This window comes from Molothrus ater, chromosome 21 (genome assembly GCF_012460135.2).
Source record: "Molothrus ater isolate BHLD 08-10-18 breed brown headed cowbird chromosome 21, BPBGC_Mater_1.1, whole genome shotgun sequence".
Classification (NCBI taxonomy): domain Eukaryota; kingdom Metazoa; phylum Chordata; class Aves; order Passeriformes; family Icteridae; genus Molothrus; species Molothrus ater.
In genome coordinates, this window is record NC_050498.2 from 3,781,437 (window position 1) to 3,796,973 (window position 15,537).

The following is a 15,537-nucleotide window of genomic DNA, read 5'->3' on the forward strand; positions in this document are numbered from 1 at the left end:
AGCTCTGAGCACAGAAAGAGGCTGTTCCAAAGTGCACTCACCATTAGTATGTCTGCTGTGATAGCCCAGTTTGAGAACAGAAGAGTTTCTCCGATAAAAATGCAAATCTGTTGTAACAAAACACACAAAAAGGAGAAGATTTATTCACTTGGCATTCAGAGGAAAAAATAACCTGCCACAAACTTTCTTTTGTTGTATATTTTTCTCATACCTACACAGCACACTCCTTGTTGCTGTTGTGGTTTATCCTGACTATCAAGAAACCATAGACTTGTATCAGGGCTCTAGAGGGCTGAAATGTTGTTATTGTAAACTAAGTTTATGATCTACAGAGCAGCTAAATTAAAGGCTGACACATTTGATTTTAGAAGAACATGAAAAACCAGCATGAGAGACAGCCCCAGGCTTGCATACTTAGAATCACGGAATTGTTGAGGTTGGAAAAGCCCTTTAAGGATCATCAAGTCCAACTTGCACTATTCTTTTCCAAAAAGCCAGTTAGAAAAGGCAAGAAAGCCACAGCTCCCCAAAGCACAGCTATTTGCATTCCTGGGAACCAAGTTTTGTGTTCAGCTCTGCAGCAAAGCAGCTGAGGTTCTCTGCAGAGAGCTGTGGAGGATCCCTTCCCTCCCTGACAGCCTTACACAGGTAATATCTGTCCAGTGGAGACTGGAATTGACTCTGGCCTTTGCTACATCAGTGTCTTGTGGTGAAATACAATCCTTGGCTCTGTGGAGGTGGTCAGCAAGAGACATTAAAAGCCACAGAACTGCAAGAGTGGCAGCTGTGCCATGATGTGACCACTGCCACTGTCTGTCCCACACACCAGATGAGGTTGCCTAAACCCCTCAGACCACCCTGTCACTGCCAGGAATAATGTGCTTTATTTAGCAAGTCTTATGCACTGGCCTACAGAAGCTTCCTCTATTTGTTTCTAAAATTGTCTTTGTTTCCCAAATACTTTCCCTCCCCATCCCCTTTTTCTGTGTAACTGGATCTGCTTCCTCTGTGATGGTGTCTGAGCCAGTCATTACAGCCCAGCTGCAGCTATGAAATCTCTATTTCCATTTTCCCACTGTCCATGGGTCTGCCTTGAGACTGGCTCTCCCTGGAGATGACAACTGCCAAGGTAAGAACACATCCAATAAACCAAGGTGCTTCTCAGGAGTTGAAGCCATGTGTCCCATGGGTACCAGATCCATACTCAGACCTGCTCTGAAATCTGTCCTGCTACAGCTTTGCAGCTGCTCTTGCTGGGTTCTGTGGCTGGAGAGACCAAACCGAGCTTGGCAACAATGGAATCACACTTCTCAATGCAGCATCAGCCTGTCCTGCCAGCACTGCAAGCAGGCAACTGCTGCCTTCAGCTGCTATGAAATGGACACATTTGAATTGCTACAGGCAGCAAGAACGTGTCCCTTGTGCAGGAATTTAGCACAAGTCCTTTAAATAAATCACTGAAATGCTGCAAACTTCAGAGCACACCAGTTCTGAGCTGATGAATGTGTGTTTCAACCAATCCATGAAACATGTGATTAATAGCTGGGTACTGGTAAAAGAAAAAGAGGAACAAGAGGAAGATCAAAAAGCAGGATAGAAGATACATTAAAAACGTCTGTCCTTCAGCTGCTGATGGGGGCTTGTAAAAATGAGTTCACCCACTGGAAAGGGCATGTGAGGATATGTGGCATTTCTGCAGAAGGGAGGCTCCAGGGATGCTTCCAGCAAATAGGGCAGCCCCAGAGCAGATTATAGCTCCTGAAATGCTCAGTTTGGACTCCTCACACACTTTTTGAAGCCTCATTTTACACTGAGACTTCACCTCTACATATACATCTGTTTCTGGCTCCAGCTGTGCTGTGTAACATCTCACCACGTCCATTTGGTGTCTGATTGCTCATCTGTGCTTTTCTGTTTAAGTGATCAGTTAGCCAACTCTGACTCCCAAAAATGATAAATAAAGCAGGGTTCAGATGGACACACCAGCAGCTCTCACAGCAAGTTCTAAGCAGGTGACAAATGCCTTCCACGACTGCTTGCAAAGGGTGTATCTATCAGTATCTTCATTATTTGTATTTCTCTCTGAAATGGTGGGTAACACACCCTCATGTACTCCTGAATTTGGAGCAATTCTGCCTCCAGCTCAGTTCTGGGCAATATTGATGCCTCAGAAGCAGGCAGGTCACCAACAACATGACAACAGAAAGTCCCTGGGGTTGAGACTAAGCTGCTGTAAAAGCTCTCTGGCAAGGTTTTACCCTGGGATTTGCTGTTTCTGCAAGACCATAAAATGTCTTTGAGGAATTGAAATAGATGTTGAAATTGAGGAATTTGGAACAGTGTCAAAGGAAGGCAAAGCAGAGCACCTCTCTCCAGTCACTTGGAGATTTAAACAAGTGTAAAATCTGCAGTTGAAAAGTCTGAGCACTGTGAGATGATGATGCCACACACATAATGGGTTTCCAGAGACAGGTTTGAAAACCAAGTTTCAAAGAGTTTGCATTTCAGGAAAAGTGGGACTTACAGATATGCAAATTGGTGCTTTAAGGAGCTGGATTACAACACACAAATCCACACGCTGCAAGGCAAACTGAGTAAGAAGTGATTGGACTATACAGCCAAGCAAGATAGTAAAATAGAGAAATACAGGTGTCTGGGCAGCTAAATTATACAGAATTGTTGTTTTAGTCCACCTTGCCAGCCACTTTACCACTGCCAATAATTACTGGATCAGTATGAAAAGATTGGCTGGAATAAAGTCACCTGTCTACCTGCCTCAGGTGGGAGTGGCTGCTACAGAATGGGAACAGCAACTGCCCCCAGGGACCAAAATCAATTGCAAGAAAGGACAGAGCAGGAGAGAAACAGTACATGTGCTCAGGGGAGGGAGAGAGCAGACAGTACACAGCATGTAAGGGGCAGGGTGATCCTGTTAATGGAAATTCAGGTCTTTTCCAGAAAGATAAAACCAATAAATTAAAAAGCAAGGGCTCTGCAGGCTCTTGCTGGAGTGCTGAACACTTCATTGAAGCTGATGCCTGTATCAGTCAGCAATAAAGCTCTCAACTGTTAACTAAAGCAGGGAGGGAGATGGTGATCTGGTGGCCACTGCAGCTCTCTCTCTCAGTGAGAGAGAACATCATCTCATGGGAACTCACCTAATGGCTTGGAAGTGAGAATTTTAAGGCTCTGAGCCAAGGAGGGTTGCAAAAACATTCACTGTCAATTTTTGCACGGTGTGATCCACGACAGAAGCCTAAGGACAGCCACAGTACAGAAGGCTGGCAAATACCACCATGCTGGGGGACAGACATTGCCTTGCCTTCCACAGACACAGAACTCAAGGATGTGAGCCAGCACAAGCTGTCAAGGAAGACATCAGAGACAGGAAAATCAACCCATAAATTTTACTGCACTGTTTCCAGGAGATTTCATCATGGACTTTGAGATAAGGAAGGTAACCTGGCCCATCATTCTGCCCACCAGCCACAGAACACTCTTCTCTTCATTATGGACCAATGAGACTTAAAACAAAGAGCAATGAGAAACTGCTACACCATGCAACCTGGCAGTGCAGGCCCCCTACTCCTCTTCTCCTTGAAATACAAGGGAATGGAACTCTCTGGAAGTCTGCAAGATTGCAACAGCTCTCTGAATGGCATGGAAAAACATGAGTTTGTGTTAGAAACTTGCCTTGGAAAGTCAATTCAGTGTGGCTCTGCTACAATAATGAGACACTGGTAGCTCCAGCCCAGACCTGTCCCCTCTTTCTGGGCATCAGGTTTCCAGCAGCAGAGTATTTGGGGCTGTGGAGAGGCAGAGCTTCTTGCTTCAGCCTAATAGATCACAAATAGGCTCATATTCCCTACACCACCTCCATATGCAGCTCTAACTTCCTTTGCAAATCATTGACTCTTTATTAGATTTACTGCTCATCCATAATAAAATAAATTGCTTCAATGATTGTTTAAATGATACCATCTATATTTATATACTTAAACAATGCAGAATAGTCACATGGCTATTAAAAAATAGAAAAAAAAAAGATAAAAATGAGATTAATAGCCAGCTCCTGCTGCACAATTTCTGAAAACAGTATTTCCAGCCTAGAAAGGGAGAAGTTTCTGTATAAAGAGACTGAACACCACAAATGAACATGTCTGTCACTAGGTCTGGGAAAGGAGAAAATCACAGCTCTGTCTGCACAAAGAGGTGGAGGGAGCAGGTGAGGGGTGTGATAGATCAATGAAAGGAGGGTAACCAGTAACACCTTCTAACAGGCTGGCTGAGGTGAGCATTTTCTGCCAGTTCAAATGTTAGTTCATGGTCACAAACCAGAGACCTGAATCTTAAATAGCCAGAGGAGGTATTCTTGGCTGTGTCTTAATGATTTTGAACTTTCACTCTTTCTGGTTGTGCTTGCCCATAAGTGTGGCAGCTGCTGAGAGACTCAGCAAATAACCATGGCCAGGCCAGTGTGGAAACACAGAGAAAGGAGGAACAGCACTTGGCTGGTCCCTTGTACAGGAATTCTCCTTGCTGGATGAGCAGGTGCTGCAGCGTGGAAGGGAAGGGTGGGCTTTCAGAAGGGAGCCCACTACTCCAAACATCTCATACTTTCCCTTTATAAACTTCTCCCAGGTCCCAGGCTTCTCTCATTCCGACATTAAAAGGGAAGCAGAGACTTGTTCAGTGCCTGGATTTCTACTCCCTGCTGAAAGCAAGATTCTAGCCTGAGGCTGGATTATTTCAGTTGAGCTTTTCTTTTTCCCTTTAGTCTAACTAAAAGAGAGTTGGTTTAGATGAGATGTAAGGAAGGAGTTTTTTAAAAGGTGGTAAAGCATTGGCACAGGGTGGCCAGGAGGTGGTGGATGCCTCATTCCTGGAAATATTCAAGGCCGGATTGGAGGGGGCTCCCAGCAGCAAGGTCTAGTGCAAGTGGGGGTTGGATGACCTCCAAAAGTCCCTTCCAACCCAAACCATTCTATTTATCTGGATCTATTTGATATCTTTTCATATAATTCAATTATAAGCACTCAGGGAGGGGCCACATTTTAATCTGCATTTGTGCAGCATCAAGCACTGTAGGTTCCTGGGCTATGGTAACACAGATAACAAATTGAAATCACTGGGTTATTAATACTGGCCTGGTGCAATCCACCTGGTTGTGGAAATGAATGGTACTGGAAGGGAGCCAGAAGCTTGCCCACAGACAAATTACACTGTAATTGTCATCTGGTACCACTGCAGCTACATCACCCTCACTGCAAGGGAAGTGCTCAATCTTCCTGTACCAAAACATTAGGCAAGAGCAATAAAGGTGTGGATTGAGGTGCAGATAGAACAGCCCAAAGGCTGTGGGTTTCCATGGAGCTCTGAATTCTGATGGCAGCAGGGATAAGCAGCTGAGATTTCAGGCACACTTAGATGGTGCCAGCATGCCAAGAGGCAAAAAGAAGGACATTCAGAAGGGCAAAGAGAACATCCCAGGCTTTCTGCAGGGGACAGAAACGCACACAGCCCTCAAGGAGTTTGCTAGGGGCTGGCATATGGAAAGGATTTTACTTACATAGGCTCCCACAATGCTGCTCTTGGCTGCCACGAAGATCAGACAGATGAAGATGGCTGAGCCCAGCATCCCAACAGCACAGACAAGAGGATCAGCTCGCTGGGTCTTGGACCTGCACCATTTGGTGGCTCCTGCCCCTGTGATTACACCCAGGAAGCCAGTGAAGCACGTGATTGCTCCAAAAATCAAACTGTCCAAAAATAAAAAATGAAAAAAAAAAAAAGGAAAGAAAGAAAGAAAGAAAATAAGAGAAATGTGGGAGGATTTTTTTTGAGTTTTTCCCCAAAATGGGCATAGTCTTTGGGTATTATTATTTTATTAGGTACTATTATTTTACTATGTATTATTGTTTTATTAGTTATTATTATTTTATTAGGTATTGTTATTTTATTATTAATAATATAATTATTAGGGTAAACTGACTAATTTGCACCATTTGCATAATGGCTTTGCAAATTTTAAATAAAACAAATTCTCATGATTTTAGCCCTTTCCCCCTGCAACTAAGAAAAACACAGCATAGGAAATTGATCATTGTACACAGGTTGTGATCTATGGGCAAAGGGGTGCAAAGGGCTCACACTGCTTCCCTCAGTGGAACTGGGATTCCTAGGAAGAGCCTGCCCAGCTAATTATGTATGCACAAAACTAATTAATAACCTTTCATTGATCACATGAGGGGAAATCATGGACAGGCACCAGGAAGCTTCAGGGCAAGGAAACCTAACAGGACTCTTAAACACCAGTGATTTCCAACATACTTTGACTTTATAACTCCTTTCAGGCCACTTCAAAGAAGCTTTTTGCTGTTAGGTTATACATTTGAAATGAGTTAATTTCAATTTAAAGAGCCAGGAGGATTCTCCATATGATATGTGCAGGACTTGGATTACAGGGCCTTGGGCAACCACAAAGGAGTAGCTTGAGGACAGTTCAAAATTGAGGTGTCATCAAGGAGGGGGAAATTCTCTTTGTAAACAGCAGACAGGCAGTCAGGCTGGAACTGTGTGTTTGGCTCACTGCATTTTTGTGGAACAGCCTGAGCTTGCCTGCTGGACACTCTGGTTGATGGACTCCACACCACTAACTACTTTAATTGAGATGGGATTATGTTATGGCAAGAAGGTTTTCCTAATATTATTTTCCCTCTTGAGCTAAAAAGCAAAAGATCTGACAAAAAGCTTTTTTAGTATCTGTTATTTACCCGGAGGAATGATTTTATAGCATTTCTTGGTTTGTGCCCCCAATGTAAATCACAAAATGAAGAATTACTTTTCACAGCATATGTGTTGCAAGTGATATTCCATAACCAGGACTGAAAACAAACCACTGTAAAACATCAAACACTCCAGCCCAAAGTGTCCCAGATCTCTGGGACATCTTCAGCAAAACTCAGCACACACAGCAGTTTACAGAGCAATAAAACAGAGAAGTCCTGCCCCACAGAGAAACAAAAGCCTACAGGATTAGTCCCTGCACCTTTAGGGAAACCATTCCAACCTCTGAATTACAGGCACCACTGGGGCTTCCTAACCTGCCAGCTTATTCTGGGTCTTAAGGAACCAAATTCTCAGCTCTCCAAACATCCTCCTTAGAGGATTTCTCTTTTCTGCTCTGCACCACAGCCTGGGAACTAAGACAGAGCTGAGGTCATTGCTTCTCCCTTGGTTTGACTTCATGCAATGAAGAAGAGAAATAAAGCCTAGTTTACAATCCCAGCATTTCCTATCATTGTTACAAGGACCTAGAGGAAATTACAGACATTCTAGTACCTTGTCTCTGTGGGACTTGCCTGTTTCCTCTGGTAAATAACCCCCACCCCCTCTCCCCCTGTGTGAAGCAGCTGACTCTGGCTCTCACCTATCTTTGGTGCCACAGGGCTGGGAGCTGCAGGTCTCTGCTGTCTTCTGCACAACCTGTGCTCTGTGAAGGTACAGAGGGATCCACATTCCAAGGGCCCCCGTGGCAAAGGAGACAGCTGAGGTGGCCAGGGATGAGAACACATAGCTGCGGCTGGGAGACAAAACCAAGGGAAGGTTCAGTGAAACAAATGGAAAAGCAGGACCCCCATGCAGGAGCCAGGGCTTCAGTGACAAAGGCCAGTGTCCCCCCACACCTGCCACTTCTCTTTGCCAAGGGGCAGAGGTAACACAAGGCAAAAAGGAACGGAGAATAAGAAGCATGGAATATCCACATGCGATGCTCTACTTATAATAACAAACTGAACTCATCAGAGTGCCACACAGGGGCTGTTTGAGACGGCAATCAGAACTTGGTCACTAAGACAGGATATGTGACTTTCAGGGCTTTCACCCTAATGTCACCTGTTTACTTGGAGGAGCAGTTTCACTTCTCCCTCCCCATCCATGCCACCATATGGTTACTACTTACACCAACTACCAAAGGCAGTAACATAGAAATAATGCTAAATTAGCTCACATTGCTCTTCATAGTCCTTTGGCCCTGGATGACAATACCAGGGAGGTGTTCTAGCCAGTAGTTCCATCATAAATTTCCCATCAGAATTACAAGGTAACCCTGAATTCACAAGTGAAAGTATTTGCACATTCACAGGCCAGACTTCTGGAAGGAAGTGCAGCTGCTGAAGCACTTGTGAGCATGTGAACCTTTATGCACACAGACAAGTGCCCAAGCACATTCAGTTCTCATGGATTCAGCCACCTGTGGTTGTTCAGATATATTTAAACTTGCCATAGTTCAAGCTTCTGTGTGGTTTTTTATCTTAAATTGCTGAAACTCTTTTCTCCCTCAGCAGAATAGCTCTTTTAAAGAAGAAAAAGGATCTAAGTGTCTGAACAGCAGTGGCACAACAATTAATACAGGAACACAGCAATTTCTACACTTCAAAGGCCCTGATTTGTGTGAAGTATGAGCCAAGCAAAGCAAGCTTTTTCTTAGATGCCAATCTTGGAAAGGTTAGAGCAAAACTTGGAATTCATCATTGTCACAGCAGTCAATACCTCACGTAAGTGTGATTTTCTTCCCTAGGTCCACAGACTAAACTTCCTGCAACTCCCTGCATGTCATCACTTTCCAGTCTCACTGTGCTAAATCCAGACCACTGGATGTTCCAGAGGTAAAACATGGTTTTTATTCATGCTCTTACTTTCTAATCAATGCTTTCATGTCTCTCAGCCATGAAGTCCGAGCCTTCAGCTGTCCCCCAAGCTGTTCAGCATTTCCTCTTTTAGCAGCAGGCACAAATATCAAGATGAGTGTCCCTGTTATCATTCCCAGGAGTGGAGATACCTGCAAGAAAGGAGCAGGGAATTAGCACAGGAGCCAGGAGGGTTTGCTTTGACTGGTCAGGAAGAAGCAGAAGACATCCTTTTGGTTTCAGTGACTGCTCCTCACAGCCAGTCAGACTGTGAGCATCGAGGCATCTGCTCCTGTCCTTCCTCCATGTCATTCTCTGGGCTCTCTTATCTCACTCTGGACACATGCAGCTTTGAAATTACCCTAAGTAAGGCAGTCCATTGTGTTCATAAGTACCAAGATTCATCTAAACATGATTCTTGAGCGATGTTTAACTCTTTGGAAACCTACTCCCAGCTAGGAGGAGGTCTAGGCTGAGAGACCAGCTGGTTTCTGGGTGAGTGCAGAGGCCATTTAAAGGCAATTAGACCAGCTGAAAGATCTCTGGATGTAGGAAACATGCTGGTTTTGAAAACCCTTGCTTGATACACATCCCTCTTCCAGCTAACCCACAATGCCTTCCTGTTTTCAGGCATCTTCCTCAGTACAACCAACCAAGAAACATTGAAATTCAGGCTGGAAGATAGGGAAACAACACATTCAAGGGCTTGGTTTCCCAATATCCAACCCTTTCTCCCAAGCACTAGGCAAAATTACAAAGATCCCACAGCATTTATAAGAACTATTCTTGTTTTGACACTGAAATTCCATTATTGTCAGATGGAAAACAGCTCCATCAGGAAAATAGGAACATGGATTTCACTGAACTATCATCTCATCTAGACATGCTATTTAAAAAATAATTCCTGTTCAAGAAAAAAAAAAAAGCTTCCATTATTAACCTAAGAATTGCCTTTACACATGGAGCAGTGTTTCATGTCCAAAGATGACAAACTCACAATCCTTCTAGGGAAGGAAAGACAAAAGTATTTCAGAATTTAAAAGTCAGGAAAATCACTCATCTAGGAATACATTGAAGCCTGATACAGTATCCTAATGACACATGAACAGAAGACACAGAACTGGTAAAAAATATTGGAAATGCTGTTTTTTCTACAGCCAAATGATTGCAAGTGTCTTTGATTTTTATCTAAAAGCTTAAGTACCCATCAGGACAATATCCATGGGCACTCAGTAATGCTGCAGTGAAACACTTGCTTTATTGTTAGATCTAGAGACAAAGCTGCCACTTGTCCATGTGCCCTGCTGTCTTTTTCAGCCCACTGAAGTGTGGATTATTCCTGACCTCTTCTGTATTTGGAGCCCACAGGAGATCACAGAGGGAAGCATCATCTTGGGGAGTCATTCCCATCTTGTAAGAGCACATAATTGCCACAGGGATGGAAGCTGCTTTACACTGATGTCTGGATGCTTTTTAGATGTGCTGTGTGACTACAAAGACTGAGCAATGGTCTTCAAAGCAACGCCCACAGATGTGTGCAGCTCATCAGATTCCCCAGATTTTGTACAGCCAGGGAATCCTGCCCCAATGTGTCATTTATAGTAGGAATCATGAGCTGTAAGGGGTACAGTCTTGCAGATAGCTGGATTTCTCAGGATAACTATGAAGACACCACCTGAAAAGTTCTAGTAATGATCTCTTTTCACAGATTAACCATTTGGGTTTTCCAAGAGTGCTCCAGTTAAAGCCCACCGACCAGAGGACAGGCTTTGGGGTTTTTACTTCTTGTGTTTGCCTCTGCTCAAAAGTTCATGTTACTCTTAAATATTTCTGCTAATTAGGCAGCATCCTTCTGGTGGGAAGCTTTAGGCTACTCCACTTTCCACTCCAGGTGCACAGCTGGAAACTGCCCTCCACTCTCCCAGATGAACCATTCATGGTGATGCTCCTGCTCCTGGCTTTGCTTACCCTGGGCATGGCCTGTGTCACAGAGGGTGTATTTGCTTCAGATGGGAACCCTTGCATTTCATCACCAACTCTTATAAACAGTGCTGGCCTGAGCTTCATGAGATTCATGGTCCTCATGAAGTGCCAGAGCCAGAGAATGCACCTCACATGCCACCCACAGCACCAAAGGTCAGAAACCAGTTCTGCTGGGCCACTTCCTCTCGGCTCTTTCAAGACATCTTTGTGTGCAGAAGCTGTTTGTGAGCATGTGATTGGAGTGGATTATCTTTTCAGCCCATTTATCAGGGTCCCAAGAGGTTAAAATAGAAGGAAACAGAGTGTCTCAGGGCAGAAAAACAAGCGGAAACTGGAACAAAGTGTTTTTTCCTCAAAGCCGGAAGCCATTCTCAGAGTTTCTTGACAGCAGGAGACTGAAAGACTGTGGAGTTGATTTAAGGCCAATGCCTCATCTTCCTGCCCCCATCAAAAAGTCATGATTGATTGATTGATTGATAACAAAGTGATTGGAAAATTCTTGCTCCCAAGCAGGGAAAACTCCAAGTCCCACAAGCTCACAAATCTTTGCTTAGAGAGTGCATCTGCCATGCACTCAACACCCACAGATGTAACCTCCAATCCTTCACCTTTCAGATACAATAACAGGTTGAGCCATTGTGTGATGGAACTCTTGCTAACACTAATCAACCAACCAGCTCTCATTAAGATGTGCCATTAAGAGGGACTTACCCGCAGTGCCCAGTGCCAGTCTCCAGCAACCTGCTTCACACTCGAGCCAGTGATGTACCCCAAGCCACTGCAAGAAAGGCCAAGAGAGAGTTGGTCAGAGCCTGAAGTGTGCCACACTCACAGCTGTTCTTAGACAAAGGCAAAGAGAGGCACAACCAACTGTGTGTCCTCAGCTCTCTTGTCCTACAGGAAGAGATACAGGGATTGAAGCAGATGGTGGCTACTATGTGACTCTACCCAGCAGTGCTGATCTAAAAATGTCCAAATCTGATGGAAATTTGGAAGTTTATAGCTGACCTTTCAATCTACAGTGGATGGAAAGAAAGACTTTAAAAGAATTTATTTCCCAATTTCACTTCTACATCAGTACTCTGTACTAATATGAATATTGAACAATTTTATGTTCAAGCTTTCAGTTAAAAAGTGCCCTTCAAGGACAGGCCATATTCCATCATTAGATTTTTTTTCTTCTTGCCACTAAATAATAATTGGTTCTAATTAAGCAGGAAGAGACTACTTGCTGTTAGCTTGGAAGAAAAACCAAGAAGAACATACAAGAAGTTTGTTGGGAGACCTTCAGCCACATGTAAGACAAAAGGTGCATCACAAGAGACTAAAGGTGAACATAGCCACATTTCTCTCAACATGAACTGAAGTAAATACCCTTTTTCAAAACTGCTGCATTTGTTGCTGAGACTGCCTTGGCTAAAGTTGCTAGGATTGCAATGGGACAACTGTGAACCCCCCTCCCTGACCTCCCTTCCTTTATTGAAGAGTCTGCTAAGCTTTGGAGGTTGTCAGACCTCCCTAGAACTGGGCATTTTACCCAGACAGCCCCTAAAATCAAGCCATGAATCATCACAGACTGGTTTGGGTTGGGAAGAAACTTAAAATTCATCCAGTTCTACCCCCTGCCATGGCAGGGACACCTCCCACTGTCCCAGGCTGCTCCAAGCCCTGTCCAGCCTTGGGCACTTCCAGGGATCCAGGGGCAGCCACAGCTGCTCTGGGAATCTGTGCCAGGGCTTCACCACCTTCACAGGGAGGAATTTCTTCCTAATATCCAATCAAACCATCTTTCAATTTACAGCCCTTGTCCTATCCTCCATGGCTTTGTAATCCACGCTGCTGCTGGATGTTGAGACAATGAAGTCTCAGAATCAGGCTCAACAGGATGAATATTTGTAATTTCTTTTAAGTTCATTGAATTTTCTATGTGAATACTTGGAATCCTTGGTCCTCTTGGCAAAATACTCTTTTCACCAGTTAAGGATCTGTTTCTCTCTATTTCCTCAAGAGCAAAAGGATGTTTGTGAGTTTTATCTCACAGGTAAGTGCTCCAGCTTGTAAAATGCACCACCAGAAGTTTTTCTCTGAGTTTGGAACATGTTGCCCATGGATTCCCTGCTGGAAATGAACCCATATTGCCCTTTTTCCCAGGATGTTGTCCAGCTCTGGGAAACTATGCAAACTATGCAAAGCCACCTTGCTGACAATACCACAATAGAGGGTCAGCCATTATTTTAAAAAATAAAAATAATGACAGATTCCCTCCTGTCCCAACAATCAGATACTGTGCTGGGCTGATAAAGAAATTCCACTGGAATAAAAAGTCAGCTAAAATATTTTTATTCCATTTCCACCCCATTGCTGTAAAAATTGAGGAAAAAAACTAAATAAACCAACAACGAACTTCCCATTAGTTCCCAAAAGTCACACATGAACCAGTAACAGGGCAAAAAAAGAATCTAATTCCTGCAACTAATTAGTCACTGCTCACAATATTTTCCTGTCTACATTCCAGCCAAGGTCAAGAACTATCATCATTAGCAATTTCAGATCTATGTGAGTTTATTTAAGAGAGAAGCCATAAGCAGATTGAAAAATCTTTGTGTCACTTACCTGCCCAGAGGAATTGCAAAGTAGAAAACAGAGAGCATCAGGGTCCTTGTGTTTTTGGTGAACAGGTCTCCGATGATGGTTGGTGCAATAGTAGAATAACTCGCTTCACCAATGCCAACCAAACCCCGGGAGAGCACAAAGAGCCAGAAATACTGAGAAAAGAAATAGAAACATTAGCAGGTCCCCCCTTGGCTTTTTTAATTCAGGATGGACAGCAGTCAGGGAAATACAAGTTCATGTGACTGGAAAATGATGCTCCTGTATGCATATATTTTTAGAACTTCAGAGCTGTTTCATTTGTCTTTTGCCCAGAAGAAAGGGACAATAAGTTTTTGTGAAGATTTATAGGCATGAAAGAAAAGTAATAATAAAACATTTACTCAGTCACATTCAAGAACATGTCCTAAAAGAGGCAGAAGACCCCCAGTTTATTGCCAGATCCCAGCTCACTCTTGCTGCTTTGGGAAGGCCTGGGGAGGTGGGTGAGTGTAACAAACCCTGCTCTGGGATCCAGGAACAGCAACTCCTGCTGAGCACAACCCATCCTTCCCAGTGTGCCAAGGACAGGTTCTACTGGGAAATCCTAAAGGCTATTCAAAGTTGGGAAAGAGTGGAACCTGCAATCCCCCAAACTAAATGTCTTCCTTCACTAAAAGCTATGGAGTAATGGAATCTTTCAAAGGTGCTAAGCACCCATCTCACTCCACTTGCCTTGAACAGCAGCGGACACCTCCCCAAAACTCTCAGAGGAGACCTGAGCTTCACTGGGAACCCAGGAACGTCTGTGTCCTCTGCAAGCAGGACCTGCAGGGAATGATCCAGAGCCACACAGGGCAGGGGCATGCAGGAGGCATTCAGCTGCCCAGGGAGCACCTGCCTGGCTGGCTGAAGGGCAATCCCACAGGGTGAGGATATATCAAAAAACAGGCGACCCCAACATCTGGGAATGACTGGCATCTGACTCCATTGATCCAGAATGCTGAACAATTGCTTTATTAAAACTACATTATATTACATTATACTATACTATATTAAAGACTACTAAAATGATACTATACTATACTATACTATACTATACTATACTATACTATACTATACTATACTATATATACTAAAGAAAGCTCATGACTGTCTCCAGACCGTCAGGACACAGCTTCTTCCAACTGGCCAAGGAAACAAAACAATCCTCAGCAGAATCCAGCTGACAAATCACTTCAGGTAAACAATCTTCCTAATATTCCACATGTGCAAAAACAACAGGAGCAGCAAGTAAAGATAAGAATTGTTTTCTCTTTCCTCTCTCTGTTCAGAGAATGTGAATGCCACAAGGATACACCTCACATTCAGCACAACTCAATCTAAAATGGCCACAAAGAATTTGCTTATCCAATAGAATTTTTTTAATGGCCCATTTCAATCAACACTTTCATGAACTGTGAGGACCTGATTTTCAACCTAAGCTCTTTCACTGCCCCTGCAGTTTTCTGGGTGCTGCTAAGTGCAGGCTAAGACACAATGCTTTGATGCCTGAATACCAGATACATGAGAACAAACTCTCAGCCATCTAAGCAGCTTGAGCTACACCCAGAAATAATTGCAGGGACAGAAATGAAGCAGTCAATGCAGTAAGTTGTAAGCACGGGGAAATGTATTTCTACAAATTTAACCTCTATAAATCCTCAATTTGCTGTCATTATTCTGTAGATCATTTGTGAGAAGAACAGCAGGGATTTAAACTGAAGGAAGGCATGCTTAAATTAGATATTAGGAAGAAATTCTTCCCTGTGAGGGTGGTGAGGCCCTGGCACAGGATGCCCAGAGCAGCTGTGGCTGCCCCATCCTTGGAGGTGTCTAAGACAAGGTTGGATGGGATTTGGAGTAACCTGGGACAGTGGAAGGTGCCCCTACCCATGGCAGGGGGTGGGATGGGATGAATTTTAAGTTCCTTCCCTTCCTCTGTGATTCTATGCTTATGATATGTCCTTAACCATGAAAGTGCTTTGGGAAAAACAAGCAATTACCAATTCTCCTTCTTCAGATAGGAAAAAGTCAAGGGAAATTACTGATTTTGTGCCCTACAACGAAGCCAAGCTAGAGTACAAGTCTCATTCACAAACATGGAAAACACCATGCAGACTCCAAGCCATGTGCCTCAGTCATAAATACATCCATCAGCAGACAAAAATCTACCACTGACACGTTTGCATTGTTTTCCTCACTGTATTCCCTGGTTGAAAAGAACATTTTGAGGATT

The 15,537-nt window shown here is 43.7% G+C and overlaps 1 protein-coding gene across 5 annotated transcripts in view; it reads right to left on the reverse strand.

The window, feature by feature from the left end:
* The window catches only part of LOC118694206 (sphingosine-1-phosphate transporter SPNS2-like), a 136,670-nt gene that overhangs the window by 39,883 nt on the left and 81,250 nt on the right, over nucleotides 1–15,537 (reverse strand). For 4 of the 5 annotated variants that reach the window (XR_004981382.1, XR_004981380.1, XM_036395198.1 and 1 more), the window contains exons 4-9: nucleotides 13,284–13,435; nucleotides 11,382–11,448; nucleotides 8,697–8,839; nucleotides 7,430–7,582; nucleotides 5,570–5,759; nucleotides 42–107 (exon numbers count right to left, since the gene is read on the reverse strand). Coding sequence is in view for 2 of the 5 variants with exons in the window: in XM_036395198.1 (XP_036251091.1) it covers nucleotides 42–107; nucleotides 5,570–5,759; nucleotides 7,430–7,582; nucleotides 8,697–8,839; nucleotides 11,382–11,448; nucleotides 13,284–13,435 (771 nt within the window). In the remaining 3 variants the exon portion in view is untranslated. The remainder of the gene's footprint in view (nucleotides 1–41; nucleotides 108–5,569; nucleotides 5,760–7,429; nucleotides 7,583–8,696; nucleotides 8,840–11,381; nucleotides 11,449–13,283; nucleotides 13,436–15,537) is intronic. The other variant, XR_004981381.1, reaches the window with a different exon arrangement.